This window comes from Vipera ursinii (assembly GCF_947247035.1).
Source record: "Vipera ursinii genome assembly, chromosome: Z".
Lineage (NCBI taxonomy): Eukaryota > Metazoa > Chordata > Lepidosauria > Squamata > Viperidae > Vipera > Vipera ursinii.
Window position 1 is genome coordinate 1,039,980 of NC_139517.1, and position 18,141 is coordinate 1,058,120.

General features: G+C 51.0%; 1 protein-coding gene across 1 annotated transcript; it reads right to left on the minus strand.

Annotated features, from left to right (window-relative positions):
- Nucleotides 1-799: 799 nt before the first annotated feature.
- Nucleotides 800-17,401, minus strand: CHRNB1 (cholinergic receptor nicotinic beta 1 subunit). The gene is made up of 11 exons (XM_083377719.1): nucleotides 17,278-17,401; nucleotides 16,942-17,081; nucleotides 13,230-13,274; nucleotides 12,207-12,316; nucleotides 11,719-11,827; nucleotides 10,803-10,950; nucleotides 9,205-9,396; nucleotides 5,945-6,168; nucleotides 4,122-4,288; nucleotides 2,994-3,141; nucleotides 800-1,706 (listed from the first exon to the last, which is right to left on the minus strand). The coding sequence occupies exons 1-11, from the start codon at nucleotides 17,330-17,332 to the stop codon at nucleotides 1,566-1,568; spliced, it is 1,479 nt and encodes a 492-aa protein (XP_083233845.1). The 5' UTR covers nucleotides 17,333-17,401; the 3' UTR covers nucleotides 800-1,565.
- Nucleotides 17,402-18,141: the final 740 nt, after the last annotated feature.

Sequence of the window (18,141 nt, forward strand, 5' to 3'; positions counted from 1 at the left end):
TCTTTTACAAAAAAAGCACTGCTTATGACCATGGTCATGTGATGAAAACTTGGACGCTTGGCAACTGACTTGTATTTACGACGGTCACAGCGTCCCGGGGTCCTCTTTTGCACCTTTCTGACCAGCAAAGTCCACGGATTCATTTAACGACCGTGTTCCTAACTTCACAACTGCGCTGAACCACTGTGGCAAGGAAGGTTTTAAAAAATGGGGCAAAACCTCACTTTACAACTTAGCAAGAGAGGTTTTGGGCTCCACTGTGGTAAGTCAAGGACCCCCCCCCCCCTGTGGCTGGAACAAAGCAGAACAATTTATGAGTCTCCAAAGGATGGATTTGCATTCGACACTGTAATTATATTAAATTTAGAAAAGTAGTACCTTTTTTTTTTAAAAAAAGGGTCTAATTTTCATGAAAGAAAAGCAGAATTGGTTACATGAGATTAGATCATCTTTATTGTCATTTTTTACTGTGGGCACAACGGCACACATTAAAAATAAAATTTAGTCGCTTGCTCTCCAACTGTACACATACATAACACACATTTAAAACATACTATGTACAACATATGTATAGATCGGGGTCTTCAAACTTGGCCCTTTTAGGACATTGACTTCAACTCCTAGAATTCCTCAGCCAGCATGAGGGAACCATGACCCTTTGATGACCTGTGGACTTCAACTCCCAGAATTCCTGAGCCAGCCTGAGGGAACTATGGCCCTTTTAGGACTTGTGGACTTCAACTCCCAGAATTCCTCAGCCAGCGTGAGGAAACTATGACCCTTTGATGACCTGTGGATTTCAACTCCCAGAATTCCTCAGCCAGCGTGAGGGAACTATGGCCCCCTTTAGGACTTGTGGACTTCAACTCCCAGAATTCCTAAGCCAGCGTGAGGGAACTATGACCGTTTTATGACTTGTGGACTTCAACTCCCAGAATTCGTGCCCGGCTGAGGAATTCTAGGAGTTGAAGTCCTCAAGTCATAAAAGGGCCAAGTTTGAAGACCCCTGGTGTAGACCTACACACTTACATATGAATAACATGTAAATGTTAATCACTGTCCATCTTGAATACATAGCGGAAGGAGGAAGCTTTACATCCTGGTTGGGTTTGCCAAGGAGGATGGGAAGTGTAGTCCTGCCCTTCTGGAACGCACAAGTCCAGGTGAAGGGAATTTAGGGGAGCTTAGGAGGAAATTGGGGGTGGCACACAAATCGCGCCTCTCCACAACCACCTTCGCTGTAGCTTGTCTGTTCCAAAGCAAAATTCAGAGCGCAATTTTCCAGGTTTCACCGTGGCAACCCAAAACTCTGTGGTGAAAAGTAGTTGACCTCTTCCTCGGGCGGGGTCCTCCACGTGCCTTGGACTCCAACCGCTATGGGCCTCAAGCCCCCCTCCGGCGGGGGCAGAAATGGAAGTTCCAGTCCAACCTATTCAGAGAGCACCATGTTGGGGAAGCTGTTCTGGATGAAGATGGTTTGAAGGCATCTCCACCTCCTTCTGGGTTGTCTTCTCTGGCTGGCCGGTGTGTGTGTGCCTTCCCTGGGTGTATGGGTGGGGTTCTCCTCAGGGGAAAGGATTCTCCGGGGGCAGGTGGAGGCTGGCGTCCAGGAAGATGATGAGGGTGCCGATGGAGGTGAAGACCACGAAGGTCCAGAAGAAGAGACGGTCCACCACCAGGGCCACGTATTCCCAGTCTTCCTTCAGCTGGAGGGGGAGGGGGAGGGGCATCCATGGATGGGTGGGTGGGGGGGCTTGGAAAGACCTCCTCCGCCACACATGGGAGCCCAAGGGAGGCTACGAAGGGGTTGGTGTGGGCAAGCGGCCTCAGCAGGGAGCGTGTCAAAAAAAGTCAAGATGGCCACCATGGCGAGATCAAAGTCCACCCTGTCCATGAAAAGGGTTAGGGTGTTGATCTCGTAGTGGTGGTGGACCCTTGAGCTTTTGAACCCTCAGAGGATCTGGGGGTTGATTTGCTCCTTCCTTCCTTCCTTCCTTCCTTCCTTCCTTCCTTCCTTCCTTCCTCCCTCCCTCCCTCCCTCCCTCCCTCCCTCCCTTTACTCTCCTTCCTTCCTCCTTCCCTCCCTCCTCCTCCCTCCCTTTTTTCCTTCCTTCCTTCCCTCTCTCCCTTCTCTCTTTCCTTCCTCCCTCCCTTTTCTCTCCTTCCTTCCTCCCTCCCTCCCTCCCTTCTCCTCCCTCCCTTTTCTCCTTCCTTAATTCCTTCCCTCTCTCCCTTCCTTCCTCCCTCCCTCCCTCCCTTTTCTCTTCTTCCTTTCTTTCTCCCTCCCTCCCTCCCTCCCTTTTCTCTTCTTCCTTCCTTCCTCCCTCCCTCCCTCCCTCCCTTCCTTCCTTCCTTCCTTCCTTCCTTCCTTCCTTCCTTCCTTCCTTCCTTCCTTCCTTCCTTCCGTGGGAAGAATCCAGAGAAAGAAATATTTTGGGAAATATTAAAAAGGCAGAATATGATATTTCCCCAAAGGATCTTAACGGCAGAAACCAACCCCCCTCCCCCCAATTCTCCCTGCCCCAAACAGAAACCAGGTCTGCAGAAATGCAGATGTGATAATCCTGTCAGAAAGACTGGAGTCAGGAAGCTCGGCGCTGATGGGATTAGAAAGACAAAGACCCCTAGAAACAACAATCCCTCACACCAAAAAAAAATCCAACACTCATCAGCCACCCCCCCCACCCCCCAGGAAAGCAGGATCTGACCTTGGGGACATAATAGGATTAACCCACCCCCATCAGAATAGCAGAAAGGCAGACTCAGGTCAAAGTTCACGCCGGGGAAACAACTCGAAAGAAAAGCCCAAGAAGGTATAAAACCCCACTCCCTAATATTACGTGCTCTTTCCCCCCCCCCCAGAGTTTGTCCGGCTCTGCTCTCCGATAAACTGCGACCTTCTTTCTGAAGCGGTCTCCATTTTGATTGTTCCCGGCTTGGCCTGGATCCTGATGAAGACTTTTCTACCCACGGTCCCTCCCTCCCCAACTCACCGCATCGTAGTCTTCCTGCTCCTGCAGCTGCCGGGCGACGTACAGGACGGCGTCCACGGCCGACTTCAGCTCGGGGGGGAGGGCCAGGCTATGGCTGGGGCCGTCAATGAACCGTTGCAGGTCCGTGGAGAAGGCCTCTGGCTGGAACCTTGGAGGGGAGGAGGGGGCTTGAAGGGGGGAGGGGCTCCTTCCGCACAACCGGCCCCATGGCTTTAAAATAAATTCCCAGAATTCCCCAGCCAGCAGGGGCGGGGTGAGAGGAACCCAGTCCGCCGCCTGCTTTGCGCCCCAGAAAAATATCCCCGGAAGACTCGGCCTCCCCGGCTGGCTTTTCTACCTTCCCAACTACCCAACACAAAGTGGCCTTCCCCAGAGGCGCAGGAGGGCAAAGAGGCCGTTCGAAATAGGGCTGGAAGCGGGAGGCGCTTTCGATGTGAGCACAACTTCCATTTTGGGAAATACCCCAAATTATTCCTCCTTCCCCCGTCTCTCGTTCCCTTCCACCTCCTTCCTCTCTCAGTTCCTCCTTCCCTTCCTCGTCCCTCTCTTCTTTCTTCCCTCCCTTCCTCTCTTCCTCCTCCTCCTCCTCCTCCCTTTCCTTTTCTCTCCCCGGCTCCCTCCCTCCTTCCCTCCTTCCTTCCCTGCCTTCCTCTCTCCTTCCCCCTCCCTCCCCCTCTCTCCCTCCCTCCCTCCCCTTTCTCCTTTCCCCTCCCTCCCTGCTTCCTTCCCTGCCTTCCTCTCCCCTCCCCATCCCCCTCCCTCACTCTTTCCTCCCTTCTCTCTCTCCTTCCCCCTCCCTCCCCCTCCCTCCCTCCCTCCCTCCCCTTTCTCCTTTCCCCTCCCTCCCTGCTTCCTTCCCTGCCTTCCTCTCCCCTCCCCCCTCCCCCTCCCTCACTCTTTCCTCCCTTCTCTCTCTCCTTCCCCCTCCCTCCCCCTCCCTCCCTCCCTCCCTCCCCTTTCTCCTTTCCCCTCCCTCCCTCCCTGCTTCCTTCCCTGCCTTCCTCTCCCCCTCCCCCTCCCTCCCTTCTCTCTCTCCTTCCCCCTCCCTCCCCCTCCCTCCCTCCGCTTTCTCCTTTCCCCACCCTCCCTCCAGATTCCTTTCCTGCACCAACCCCCCCCCCCCGGCACCTGCTGGGCTTGGAGAAGTCGTAGGCGGGGGTCCGAATGAAGTACTCATTGGCGTGGTGGCAGCCCTTCACTGAGGTCTTCCGGGGGGGCGGAGGGGGCGCCTGGAGGGGGGTCTCCAGCTTCGGTCGCCGCAGACGCAGATAGGGGGGCAGCTTGTGGATAAACACCTGGAGGAGGAAGACGAGAAGGTCTCTCTGTCTCTCCGCTTTTTCACCTGACCTCCAAAACTGTCCAGGTACAAAGCAGGGCTTTAAAATATCACAATTTGCATGGTGCAAAGTTGTGTTTTTTTTTTTTTAAATGTTAATACAGGGAGTCCTCCACGTACGACGGCTCCTTTTACTGACCGTTCAAAGTTACGACGAGATTGAAAAATGTGATCCCTGGCCATTTCTCACACTTACAACGGTGATCAAAATTCAGCCACTTGGCAACCGTCTCGTATTTACAACGGTCGCAGCCGCCCGGTGGGAGGGTGTCATGCAATCCCCTTTCGCAATCTTCAGACAAGCAAAGTCGATGGGGGAAGCCGGGTTCCCTTAACGGCCACGTTACTCGCTTAACGGCCACAGCGATCCGCTTAACAGCTGTGGCGAAAAAGGTCGTAAAATGGGGCGAAACTCACTTAACAAAGGTCTCACGTGAAAACTGAAATTTTGGGGTCCATTGCGGTCGTAAGCTGAGGACGACCCATATAAAATTTTTTTTTAAAAAAAAGTGGGATAAATGGGGGGAAATCACAAAAGGTAGAATAGAGGAAATGGAGCGCAAACAGTCAAAATGGCGGATGCGACAGACATTAAAAAAAAGCAGAGCTTCCGCTTCGTGGTTGCAGCCTGTTTGCCCCCCATGCAACCCTCAATCCTGATCTTCTACCTCCGTCGATGCCCCCCAAGATCGCCTTGGCTGTTTCGGCAGCTGCAGCACTGTCCTGGCTCAGGCATCACACGTGCCACCGCCCTCCCAGGACACCCAGATCCGACTCACGGCGGATCTCTCGCCGATGCCAGAGAGGGAATCGGTTGAGGAGCAATGGCTCTCCGGCTCTCCTCGGAGGTGCGCACTGGATCCCACTAGAGCAGGGGTCCTCAAACCTGGCCTCTTTAAGACTGGTGGACCTCAGCTCCCAGAATTCCCCAGCCAGCCCCTTTCATAGAGGAGGGAGCTGGGACAGGGGAGGACATGACACAGGGCAGGGGTCTCCAACCTTGGCCACTTTAAGACCTGCAGACTTCAATTCCCAGAATTCCCCAGCCAGCATACTCACTGTGGCCCTGCTTACTCTCTTATAATCCCTTCCTCTCCAATCTCTCCACTTTAAGGGATAGGTGGGGGGAAAAAAGTCCACAAGTCTTAAAGTGTCTAAGTTTGAGGACCCCTGCACTAGAGGCTAACTCCATGGGATCGACCCATCAGTCAAATGGAGGCCAGAGGACCATATGGGCAGCGGAGATAATAAGTATTAAGCTACTAATAGAGAGAATATTTGTGGATCGGGATTCAAATCTGGCGTCCTTGGTGTTCTCTGAGCTTGGTGGTTTTCTTGCAGACGTTTCATGACCCAAACTAGGGAACATCATAGAAGAGGAGGAGGAGAAGGAGGACGACGACGACTGGGGGGGCCTGGGGGGTGTCTGAGCTGGGTGGTTTTCTTGCAGACATTTCATGACCCAACGAGGGAACATCTTCAGTGCTGGTTAATGTTCATTGATGATCATCACACTGGTGATGTTGTTTAGTTGGGCCATGAAACGTCTGCAAGGAAACTGCCCAGCTCAGATTGCACTAAAGACCTTCCAGGATGACCTTCTCGCCCACTTTACCTGCCTCACCCAGAAGGGCATTTTGTAGGAATTGGGTGAGCGATGGTGAATGTTGAGCACCACCACGCTGAGGATGACGGAGAAAGTGACCAAGATCATGGTGAACATCAGGTACTTGATGATGATGGGCACCGCCAGGGACGTCTCGGGGACCTTCTTGGCCAACAGGAGCAAGAAGACGGTGAGGGTGAGGAGGGCGAAGATGGAGAGAGTCATCTTCTCACCTGGTTCAAGGAGAAAGAGAAGTCAGACAGGTGCGGCTCAGCCTGAACCCTCCCCAGAAGTCGGCGCAGGCAGAAGAAAAATGGGCTTGCCCTGAAGTCCCCCTGAAGGAGAACCAAACTGCAGGGACCCCCCTCTGAAGTCCTGGGTTCAATTCACAGGAGATGACCCACTTTGACCTCACCAGAATAATGAAAAGAATGGAATGGAATGGAATGGAATGGAATGGAATGGAATGGAATGGAATGGAATGGAATAGAATAGAATAGAATAGAATAGAATAGAATAGAATAGAATAGAATAAGATACAGAATAAGATACAGAATAGAATAGAATAATAAAATACAGAATAGAATAGAATAGAATAGAATAGAATAGAATAGAATTTATTTATTTATTTATAAATTTATTTATTTATTTACTTATTTATTTATTTATTTATTTATTTTATTAGATTTAGCTACTGCTAAGCTTGTAAGCCACCCTGAGTCTTCAGAGAAGGGCGGGATATAAATGGAATTAAAATAAAAAATAAAATAAAAATATACCGCCCTTCTCCCAAAGGACTCGGGGCAGTGTACAGGGCAATTAAAACATGGCATACAAAGTTAAAAATAAATTAAATTAAATTTAGTCCCAAACCAAGTAAATCAAATTCTAAAATTTAAAATCCCAATCCCTCAGTCCAGGCCGGCAAGCTCAAATAACCAGGTTTTCAGGTCGCGGCGAAAAGAGCGAAGGTCGGGAGCCGTCCGGAGCTCAACAGGCAGTTGATTCCAAAGGGCAGGCGCGCCCACAGAGAATGCTCTCCCCCTGGGGGCTGCCAGCCGGCACTCCCTGACCAACGGCACCCTGACGAGACCCTCTCTGTGGGAGCGCACAGGATGATGAGAAGTTGACGCTGGCAGAAGGTGCTCCCGTAAATAATCTGGACCCATGTCATTTAGGGCTTTGTAGGTCATCACCAGCACCTTGAATCTCACCCGGAGGGCAACCGGGAGCCAATGCAGCTCACGGAGGAGAGGTGTTACATGGGAGTATCGGGAGACCCCCATCACAACTCGCGCGGCCGCATTCTGCACCAGTTGAAGCCTCCGAGTGGTCCTCAAGGGCAGCCCCATGTAGAGAGCATTGCAGTAGTCTATCCAACAGGTCACGAGCGTATGAGTGACTGTACGTAGGGCATCTCAGTCCAGATAGGGCCGCAACTGGCGCACCAGGCGAACCTGGGCAAAGAATAGAATAGAATAGAATAGAATAGAATAGAATAGAATAGAATAGAATAGAATAGAATAGAATAGAATAGAATAGAATAGAATAGAATAGAATAGAATAGAATAATAAAATATAGAATAGAATAGAATAGAATAGAATAGAATAGAATAGAATAATAAAATACAGAATAGAATAGAATAGAATAATAAAATACAGAATAGAATAGAATAATAAAATACAGAATAGAATAGAATAGAATAATAAAATACAGAATAGAATAGAATAGAATAGAATAGAATAGAATAGAATTAAAATAAGAATAGAATAGAATAGAATAGAATAGAATAGAATAGAATAGAATAGAATACTGTAGAATAGAATAGAATAGAATAGAATAGAATAGAATAGAATAGAATAGAATAGAATAGAATAGAATAGAATAGAATAGAATAGAATAGAATAGAATAGAATAGAATAGTAAGAGCCTTGGTGGAGCAGTGGGCTAATGCCTCCTTAAGTAACACCAGCTGCCTCCAATTAGTGCAGGTTCGAGTCCCACCAGGCTCGAGGTTGACTCAGCCTTCCATCCTTCCCAGGTAGGTAAAATGAGGACCCAGATTATTGGGGGCAATTAAGCTGACTTTGTAATAATGCTGCTTGGGGGTGGGGGCGAAAGCCCTAATAAGCAGGCATATACATAGAATGAAGGCTATTGCTAAGCACATTGATTTGTGCTTTAAATTGTAAGCCGCCCTAAGTCTTCGGAGAAGGGCGGGATATAAATGGGATTAAAAAAAATACAGAATAGAATAGAATAGAATTATGGGATGGGATGGGATGGGATGGAATGGAATAATAGAATGAAATAATAATAATAATAGAATAGGCGCTTTGGAGAATAAGTCATGGATTCAACTCACAGGACACGTCCCACTCTGATCTCACTAGGAAGTGTTGGGAGGGGGCAAATTAAGGATAGCTTCCTTTTGTCCTCCTCATGGGATCCAGGGGTGGGGGCAGGAACTGGGGGCCAAGGACATAACCATTCCCATAAAGTCTGGTGCACCTAGATGGCCTTTCACCTTGAGAAGGTAGAATGAGGAGACGAAGAAGGACAGCCGTTTAGGAATTCAATGGTTTCCCTTCAGCAACTCTTCACAAGCACTGCCCCCCCCTCCCTCTCCCTAAAAGAGGACCAGCTCTACTTTGGGGCGCCTGGGAGGACGCCCCCCCATGGAGAAGCCTCCCCAGACCTAACCACAAAATTTCGACTGCTGGGGCTCCGCAGCCTCTCCGCGGTTGCGGAAGAAGTTCCCAGCCGTAGAAAGGGGTGGTTTTGGGTGGGGGGATTTAGGGTACCAGGAAGGAAATGATCTCTTGCCATTTCAAGCGGACAAGCTCAAAGGGAAGATGCACCCCCCAACTCACCGTGGCCATCTTGCCACGGTCAATTTGCCGTGGACCACTCATCACGCCCAACTCGCTGTAGGACAATTTGACAATTCAATTTAATTGTTTAAAATATTATTTTATTTTCTGCCATCCGTATTTCATTTTTGTCCTCCCGTCTTTTCCTTAACGTTTCTATTCCACCATTTCTTCGATAATGGTGTAATTCTTGTCCCGCGTCGAGTTGTCCTAGCCCAGGGGTAGGCAACCTCGGCTCTTTTACGACTCATGGACCAAATCCCAGAATTCCTGAGTCAGCTATGCTGAGTTGAAGTCCACGAGTCATAAAAGAGCCGAGGTTATCTATCCCTGTCCTAGCCTAACCCCTGTGCGCTGCCACGGAAAACACCGGAGTTCGCTCGCAGCCAGCTCACCAGCATCCGGCGGGAGATAAAACACGAAGATGGCCAGGATGGTGATCAAGATACAAGGAATGATGACGTTGATGAGATAGAAGAGCGGTTTGCGACGGATGATGAGGTAGAAAGTGATATCCTCGTAAAGCGGATCCTTCGGATGAGTGTTTTTGCGGGACGGTTTGTGATGGATCTCCCACTGCCCGTTGTCTGGGGAAAGAAAGGAGGGGAGACATCTGAAAGGAAGGCTCTTGACCCCATACGTCTCCTCCAGTTGGGTGGGGGGTTTCCCCTCGGCCGAGAAGCCCCCTTGTTCTTTGAGCAGACTGAGGAAGGGCCCCAAGAGATGGAGCTGAGCAGAGCCGGGGACTTCGGAGGGGAGATAGTCTGAGCAGAATGGAGGATTTTGTGGGTAAATCCTGAATTCGTTTGACCCAGGATAGAAGGCCGCCCTGCTCTAGATCTTTTTGAGGATGGCTTAAGAGACAATATGGACATTGATTTGAGGCCGGGAGATCAAAACAGTCAAGATGGCAGCCGCCACTGTGCAATTGAAGCCTGTCCCTTTTTTTTTAAATAGACCTCGCAGATCTGGAGACAACTCCTATGTATCGCTTGGACGGCAAAGGTGACTAACAAGCAAACATTGGAGTGCGTAACACCAGGCAAGGCAAAAATCACAAAAACTGCATCTCGCTTACTTTGGCTATGTTGTGTGGGGGAAATCGCTGGAAGAAGCATTTATAGTGGTACCTTGGTACTCAACTGTTTTGAAATTTGTCGAATTTGGTACTCAGTGCATTTTGACGTGAAAATTTTGTCCCGCTACTCATTGTTTGTTTGGTACCCAACGCAAAAGCTAGAACTTGGTGTCGGCTACCTTGCGACTCACTACATTATTCCTTATGGGAAAAATTTGCTTGGTGCTCACCGTTTTTGGTACGTATCAGGCCGTCCGGAATCAATTAAGGATGAGTACCGAGGTACCAACCACTGTATGTTTGGAAGAGTTAGTGGGGAAAGGAAACCAGACCATCCAAGAATACTGTCATTATCAAAGCTGACAACAGCTAGAGTAGGGGTCCCCAACCCCCTATCCATGAACCAGTACCAGGCCGTGGCATGCCAGCAAACAAGCAAAGCCCCATCTGTGGGATGCAGGCAGTACGCAAAACCACACCCCGTCTCGTCTGAGGAAACACCTTTCTCACGGCACTGGTCCCTGCTGCCCAAGAGGTTGGGGACCTCTAAGCTAGAGCATAGAACAATTCAAAAGAAGCAGTGCAAGATCAGAAGACGGGGAGAGACCCCCTGGCCCTGAGAATCACCAACAGTATGGACACGGCAGAATGGATAACATCATTGTCATCATTACTGTACTGTCCCTCTGGACACTCGTCCTTCGAGGGAGACGTTGTAAGGAATGAAAACGAAGCAAAATTGCATTGACTGCGAACTGAGGATGGGGTTCCCATGAAAACCCTTCCTTGGTTAATTGAACAAAGCTGGTGTACGGGGTTCGTGGGACACACCCGAGGACCATGGATTTCTATCACGTACTTGAGTCTGCGCTGCAAACAGGCAAGCATCCCCGCCTCTCAGCGTATTTTCCTCACCAATAAATGTGTTCTCGTATATTAAGATCTCCTTCACCTCCTGCCCGCTCCCGTTGATGGGGTGCAGAAGGGTGAGTTCCGAAGCGTCGTACGTGTACGAGCGGAACACCATTGTGCAGTTTTGCCAATCGAACGGGAAGTAGGACACCTGCAATGCCACAAAAAAAACAAAAAACAACAGGGGAAAAAAACCCAGGAAGTATATGCCACCTTGGCGTAGTCCATTAACCACATCTTCCTTTATGAAACACAAGTAGTCCTCAACTTACGACAATTGGGACCGCAATTTCCATTGCTAAGTAAGGAGGTTGTTAAGAGCCATGGTGGCGCAGGGGTTAAAATACAGGACAGGCAGTCACTGACTCACAACCATTTATTTAGTGACTGTTCAAAGTTGCAACGGCACTGAAAAGGTGACTTATGACCATTTTTCAGGCTTATGACCGTTGCAGCATCCGCATGGCCAGGTGAATAAAATTCAGACCCTTGGCACCTGATTCATATTTATGATGGTTGCCGTGTTCCAGAGTCATGCGATCCCCTTTTGTGACTTTCTGATAAGCAAAGTCAAAGGGGAAAGGCAGATTCACTTTATGACTGTGTGGCTCACTTAACAACTTCAGTGATTCACTTAACAAATGTGGCAAGAAAAGTCATAAAATGGGGCAAAACTCACTTAACAAATTTCTCACTTAACAGCATAAATTTGTGTTCATAAGTTGAGGACTCCTGTATTGCAGGCTAACTTTGTTCACTGTCAGCAGTTCAGTCCTGAGGAATTCTGGGAGTTGAAGTCCACAAGTCATAAAAGGGCCAGGTTTGAGGACCCCTGCCTTAATATCACCCATTCCCATGGTAGGCCGAACTACAAAGCCCATCGCGGGCAGAGAGGCAAGGGCTGGGGGCGGAGTCTAACCTGGATGCTGCAGCTGCTCCGATAAAGGGCCGGGGGCTGCCACTGGACCCTCCCGTTGTAGTGCACAAGGACATTCACGCTGAGAGCGATTTCGAAGACGCCGTCATTACTGGAGGGAAAAGAGAAGAAAGACGCCATCATTGTTGTGGTCAGAAACACAAAACTGCTTCGACTTTCTACAGAAAAATGGATGCTCGAAATCGTTCATCGGAGTATTGCAGCCATTTTGTAGCCAAGATCCTTAATAAAAGAACCCTTTGCTTCAACCCAATGGGAGTCGAGGATCTTTCTTTTCTAAAGGACTGAATTGGGGCAGGTCTGACACTGGTGGTTATTCTTTTCTGTCTCTTGCCTCTGTCCTTCCCGCCCCTCCCCAAGTGTCAAATCAAAAAGCAAAGGGGAGGCTCCTGTCAGCTCCAACATCCCATCCCACCCTAACAGTTATCGACGAGGCCAGCATCAAGATGCTAGTACTCATGAAGGCTCACTTGTTCATGAGAACGATATCCGGGAGCCACACTTTGTCTGCATCAAGTAGGATAGATGTGATTCCCTCAAATTCGGCCGGATCCCAGGTGAGCCGGTAGTCGATCCATTCCTGAGACGGACAAGGAAAGCCGGGCAAGGAAGGTGATGGAATAATCAAGCAGAAAAGAGGAAAAATAACAGGCCAGCCGGTAAGTTAAAAAATGATGTTAAGGTACAGGCAGTCCTCGACTTTCTACAGATCATTTAGTGACCATCCAAAGTGACAACGGCACCAAACAAAAGTGACTTACAACCGTTGTTCATACTTGCAACCGTCACAGCATCCCCATGGTCACATGATCAAAATTCAGACGCTTGGCAACTGCCTCGTATTTACGATGGTCGCAGCATCCTGGGGTCAGGTGATCCCCTTTTTTTGACCTTCTGACAAGCAAGGTCAATGGGGAAGCCAGATTCACTTAACGACCACATTACTAACTTAACAGCTGCAATGATTCACTTAACAAGGGTGGGAAGAAAAATCATAAAATGGATCAAAATTCACTTGACAAATGTCTCGCTTGGCAACAGAAATTTTGGGCTCACTTGTGGACGTAAGGCGAGGACTACCTGTATATGGCACAGTGTCAGACTTCAGGAAGGAGGTAATAGGCAGAAATGGTTTCTCTGGATACCTTCACTTTTTGGCAACCCAGATGGAGCCGCATTGATGAGGTCAACTGCCCAGGAGCGCTGAGCTTCATAGCTGTTATAGGCAACATCCCTCTTACTAGGGGCCCAGAGACCCTCCCCACAATCTCTCTACAGCTGTCCTTGAACCCCTGTCTTCCTCCTCCCCCCCCCAAATAGCTGCTCTTCCTTCTACTCCAGCTTCAAATTTCTCCTCCTGTTCGATCCTCTGCAATCAAGAAAGTTCGAGAAAAGTATCCTTGCTTGTCTAAGACTATGGCAGAGGCAGCAATTGTCCGCGGAGGGCAAAAAAGTCGAGATGTGCGGTCTGCTTATTTATTTATTTTACTCACCTGATCCATGTAGACCTTTGTGGTCAGCTCTTCATCCTTCTCATTCTGAAAAGAAGACAAAGATGCCTGGTGTCCATTTGGGTCCTTTCCAGAGCCCCCATATTGCTGGGACTTTCAACACTCCAAAAAAAGGAAAAACTTCCTCCCAGGAAGAGGCAGTGATTGAGGGAGGAGGGGCTGGACCCGCTTCTGTGGCGGATGGGTTCATGCAAAGGCTGGACTCCAGGCCTTCATCTGGAACCCAGCACTGAGCAGGGGGGGTTGACTAGATGACCTCGGGGAGCCCTCCAAACAAGCATAAGTAGCCTGGAGATTTCCTCTCCTCTCCTCTCCTCTCCTCTCCTCTCCTCTCCTCCCCTGTTCTCTCCTGCCCTGTCCTATCCTATCCTACCCTACCCTACCCTATCGTAGCCCCCAAATGACCCAGCTGGCTTTTGTGCCTAAGGCAAGACTAGAACTCACCTTCTCCTGGTGATTGGTCCAAAGTCACCTAGTCGGCTTTCATGCTTAAGGCGGTACTAGAACTCACCGTCTCCTGGTGATTGGCCCAAAGTCACCTAGTCGGCTTTCATGCTTAAGGCGGGCCTAGAACCCACCATCTCCTGGTGATTGGCCCAAAGTCACCTAGTCGGCTTTCATGCTTAAGGCGGTACTAGAACTCACCGTCTCCTGGTGATTGGCCCAAAGTCACCTAGTCGGCTTTCATGCTTAAGGCGGGAATAGAACTCACCGTCTCCTGGTGATTGGCCCAAAGTCACCTAGTCGGCTTTCATGCTTAAGGCGGGACTAGAACTCACCGTCTCCTGATGATTGGCCCAAAGTCACCTAGTCAGCTTTCATGCTTAAAGCGGGACTAGAACTCACCGTCTCCTGGTGATTGGCTCAAAGTCACCTAGTCAGCTTTCATGCTTAAGGTGGGACTAGAACTCACTATCTCCTGGTGGTTGTCTCAAAGTCACCTAGTCGGCTTTCATGCTTAAGGCAGGACTAGAACTCTCTGTTGCCTGGTTTTTAGCTTTGTGCTTCAATCAATGGCCCAAACGGGCTTTCATCCTTCCAATGGTCAGGAAGTAAGATCGGCCGATCCAGCAAATGGACACAGAGTTGCCTGGAGCCTTGGTGGAGCAGTGGGCTAATGCCTCCTTAAGTAACACCAGCTGCCTCCAGTTAGTGCAGGTTCGAGTCCCACCAGGCTCAAGGTTGACTCAGCCTCCCATCCTTCCCAGGTAGGTAAAATGAGGACCCAGATTGTTGGGGGCAATTAAGCTGACTTTGTAATAATGCCGCTTGGTGTGTGTGTGTGAAAGCCCTACTAAGCAGGCATATACATAGAATGAAGGCTATTGCTAAGCACATTGGTTTGTGCTTCCTAGATTGCAAGCCGCCCTGAGTCTTCGGAGAAGGGCAGCACAACACAACACAACACAACACAGTTAACAACACAGTTAAGATCCTTTTCTAGATCCTATCTTGTGGCAATGAGGGTGGCAAAGCGCGCCTACTTCACCACCCTCATTGCGTCCGCAGATAATCGCCCGGCCGCCCTATTTAGAGTGGTCCGCTCCCTTTTAAGTCAAGAGACGGGAGAGGACCCCCTACATGGACGGGCTGAGGAATTTAGTAAATATCTGGTGGACAAAATTGCTCAGATTCGGGCTGGTCTGGACTCTGACTGGGCAGTATCTAACGAGAGGAAATCGATGAAGTTGGCCAAGTACATCTGGGAAGAGTTCGATCCTGTGACTCCGGATGAAGTGGACAAGATCATGGGGAAACTAAGTGCCGCCACATGTTTGTTGGACCCGTGTCCCTGGCAGACGGTGTTGGCAGGAGGGCAGAGGTCAAGCCCTAGGCCTCTTAATTGTGGAGTGCCTCAGGGTTCGGTGCTCTCGCCCCTCCTGTTCAACATCTATATGAAGCCGCTGGGAGAGATCATCCGTAGCTTCGGGGTGAAATATCATCAATATGCTGATGATACCCAGCTATTCATCTCCACCCCGAACCAACCCAGTGATGCCCTTGATGTGATGTCCCGTTGTCTGGAAGCGGTACAGATTTGGATGGGAGAAAACAGGCTTCGACTCAACCCGGCCAAGACTGAGTGGCTGTACATACCGTCATCTCGTTTAGTCCAAGAGGTTCCATCTCTGACTATAGGAGGAGAGATGTTACCTCCCATTGATAAAGCACGCAATCTGGGCGTCCTCCTAGATTCACGACTCAGTTTTGAAGATCACATTGGAACCGTGGCTAGGGGGGCATTTGCCCAGATTCGTCTTATATACCGATTGCGCCCCTTTTTGGACCGAGATGCCCTACGTACAGTCACCCACGCACTCGTTACCTCCCGTATTGATTACTGTAATGCTCTCTACATGGGGCTGCCCTTGAAGACCACCCGGAGGCTTCAGCTGGTGCAGAATGCAGCTGCACGGGTTGTGATGGGAGCTTCCCGATACTCCCATATTACACCCCTCCTGCGTGAGCTGCATTGGCTACCAGTTGCCCTCCGGGTGAGATTTAAGGTGCTGGTACTTACCTTTAAAGCCCTACATGGCTTAGGCCCGGGATACTTGCAGGACCATCTGCTGCCGGGAACAAATTCCCATCGTCCAGTACGCTCACACAGAGAAGGCCTCCTCAGGGTACCGTCAGCTAGGCAATGTCGGCTGGCGACCCCCAGGGGGAGGGCCTTCTCTGTGGGAGCACCAACCCTATGGAATCAGCTCCCCCCTGAGCTTCGGATAGCCCAAAACCTCCAATCCTTTCGCCGCGGCCTCAAAACACACCTGTTCCACCAAGCTGACCTAGACTGACAGGCATTTTAATTAATTTATATTTAGTATTTTTAATTCATTTTAAAATTCTCTAATTTTTTATTGCACTGATGTTCTCAATTTTCATTTTATCTTGATTTATGTACTTATTATATGTTTTATTGTGAGCCGCCCTGAGTCCTTCAGGAGATAGGGCGGGATATAAATCCCATCAATAAATAAATAAATAAATATAAATGGGATTAAAAAAAACCTCGATCCCAGCCCTCCCCATCCTCAAAGTGGATCAGCTGGTATCCTGTCCCCTTCTCAGAGACCAGGGGGACAAGCCCTCTAACTGTCCCACAGTTCCTAAAACACCCCAGTTCCCACCAGGCGTGAGGGAACGCCAGCTCCAGGCAAGATGGGCAATGGACGATGAGTTATTAATAGCCGCCATCTCAGCTGTTGCAGCTTCCGTTGGCCTGTTGAACGGCCGGCATTAGGTGTGCAAACCTCAACATATGTCTTACATATTTGGGGGGTGGGGGGCTCAGCCCATGGCTCGCACCCAAGGGGGGGACAGAGAAGCCTGGCCGTGCCCAAAAGACCCCCAGGCGACCTCATATACTCAGGAGGAAGAACGATGGCACTCCACGCCCCATCCTCCCCAGCCGCTCCCTATTGGCCGCGTTTGGAGTGGCGGGGTGGGAGCCAGGGGTCCTCCAGAGGCTGCTGAATCATCCAAAGAGCCATTTGTCGGGAATGGTACAGGATCTCCCCCCTCGAGCAGGGGGTTAGACTAGAAGACCTCCAAGGTGCCGCTTCCAGCCCAGCTATTCTGCATTGGGCATTCCCGGTTGCTTCGCAGCGGGGCCGAGGACGAAGCGAGTCGGGGCTCGGGGTGGGTCAAGTCCGGGGCTCCCCCCCCCGTGCCGCCCTGCCCCCCCACTTACTAAGCTGATCAGCTGCGAGAGGGACATGCCCACCCTCACCGGGACCTTGTGGGAGACGCGGCGGATCGGCAGGACGGTGGCGTAGTAGTTCCGGAAGAGCCGCGTTCTCAGGCGCCCCTCGACTTCGGAAGCCCCCGCGGCTGCAGAGGGGAGAGAAGGGGGGGGGGCTGCTGAGGGGGGGGGAAGAGGAGGTGGGGAGACGGGCTGCTCTTGCTGCGCCCGGAGGGCGCACAGGTCCAACCTTCCACAATCTGGGGAGAAACTCGAGTTCAAAGACGGGTGTGTATGTGGGGGGTGGGGGTCCCCCGGCTCTCAGCCCCCTCCCCCGAGGCCTACCTGAGACGGCCAGCATCCAGAGGAGACCCCCGAGGACCACCCCCACCCCGAGCATGGCGTCCCTTCGCCCGCCGACCCGAGCGCTGCCTGCTGGCCTCAGAGACGCGGCTCCAGAAATGCCGGGGAAGGGTCGGGTCGAGTTCTCGGGCAGTATGGGGGGGGGGGCGATTATCCAGTTGCCGAAAGTATTTCCGCCCGGCCAGCTGTCCCAGGAAGGGCAGCCAAAGACGGCCGGAGCCTCTCCGGTTGCAGCCGCGTGGCGGGGGGGCGTCCAGAGGGAGAGACCCCCCTCCGGGCTGCGCAGAGAAGGGAAGGAGGGGCACACGGGAAGGAATGCAGCCCCCCACCCTCCCAGGGGAACAAGACCAGGCTGAGCCCCAACCGGAGGGTCCCGGCCGGACGATCCGCCCGGCAGTTGGCACCGCTGCCGCCTCGCCCCGCCCCAAGCCGGACTGCAGAAGATCTGGGTTCAAACCAGACCGACCCAATTTAGTGTCTGGAGCAAATCAGGGGGGCTCAGCTAAGCCCTCCCGCAGATATCTCGGTTTAGCGCTCCCATCGTCGCCAATCGGCTAGTTGGGGGGTGGGGTGGGGTGGGCAGCAGTACCCCAAAACTCCCCCCCCGTTTTGTATCGCGTGAAGCGGTGGGGGCTTAATTCACACTTCCCAAATCCCAGGGCCAGCAAGAACGGGGAAACCTGGGTAGGAATAAGAAGCGTCGGAAGGGGCCGTCGGGGTCATCTAGTCCAACCCCGAGATCGGACCAAACGGCCCGTCCAATCTCTTTTTACAGGCCTTCAGGGATCGGAGCAGCTGCTACAGCTTCGGGTGGCAAGTCGTTCCGCTGGATAATCGGCAGGCGAT

Bases quoted from the DNA above. Each gene is read 5' to 3' on its own strand.
- CHRNB1 (XM_083377719.1), bottom strand. From the start codon at position 17,332: ATGCTCGGGGTGGGGGTGGTCCTCGGGGGTCTCCTCTGGATGCTGGCC. The intron at 13,275-16,941 runs GTAAGTGGGGGG...TCTTCTTTTCAG, and splicing joins TCTCGCAGCTGATCAGCTTA to AATGAGAAGGATGAAGAGCT. The intron at 6,169-9,204 runs GTGAGCTGGCTG...TCCTTGAACCAG, and splicing joins TTATCTCCCGCCGGATGCTG to GTGAGAAGATGACTCTCTCC.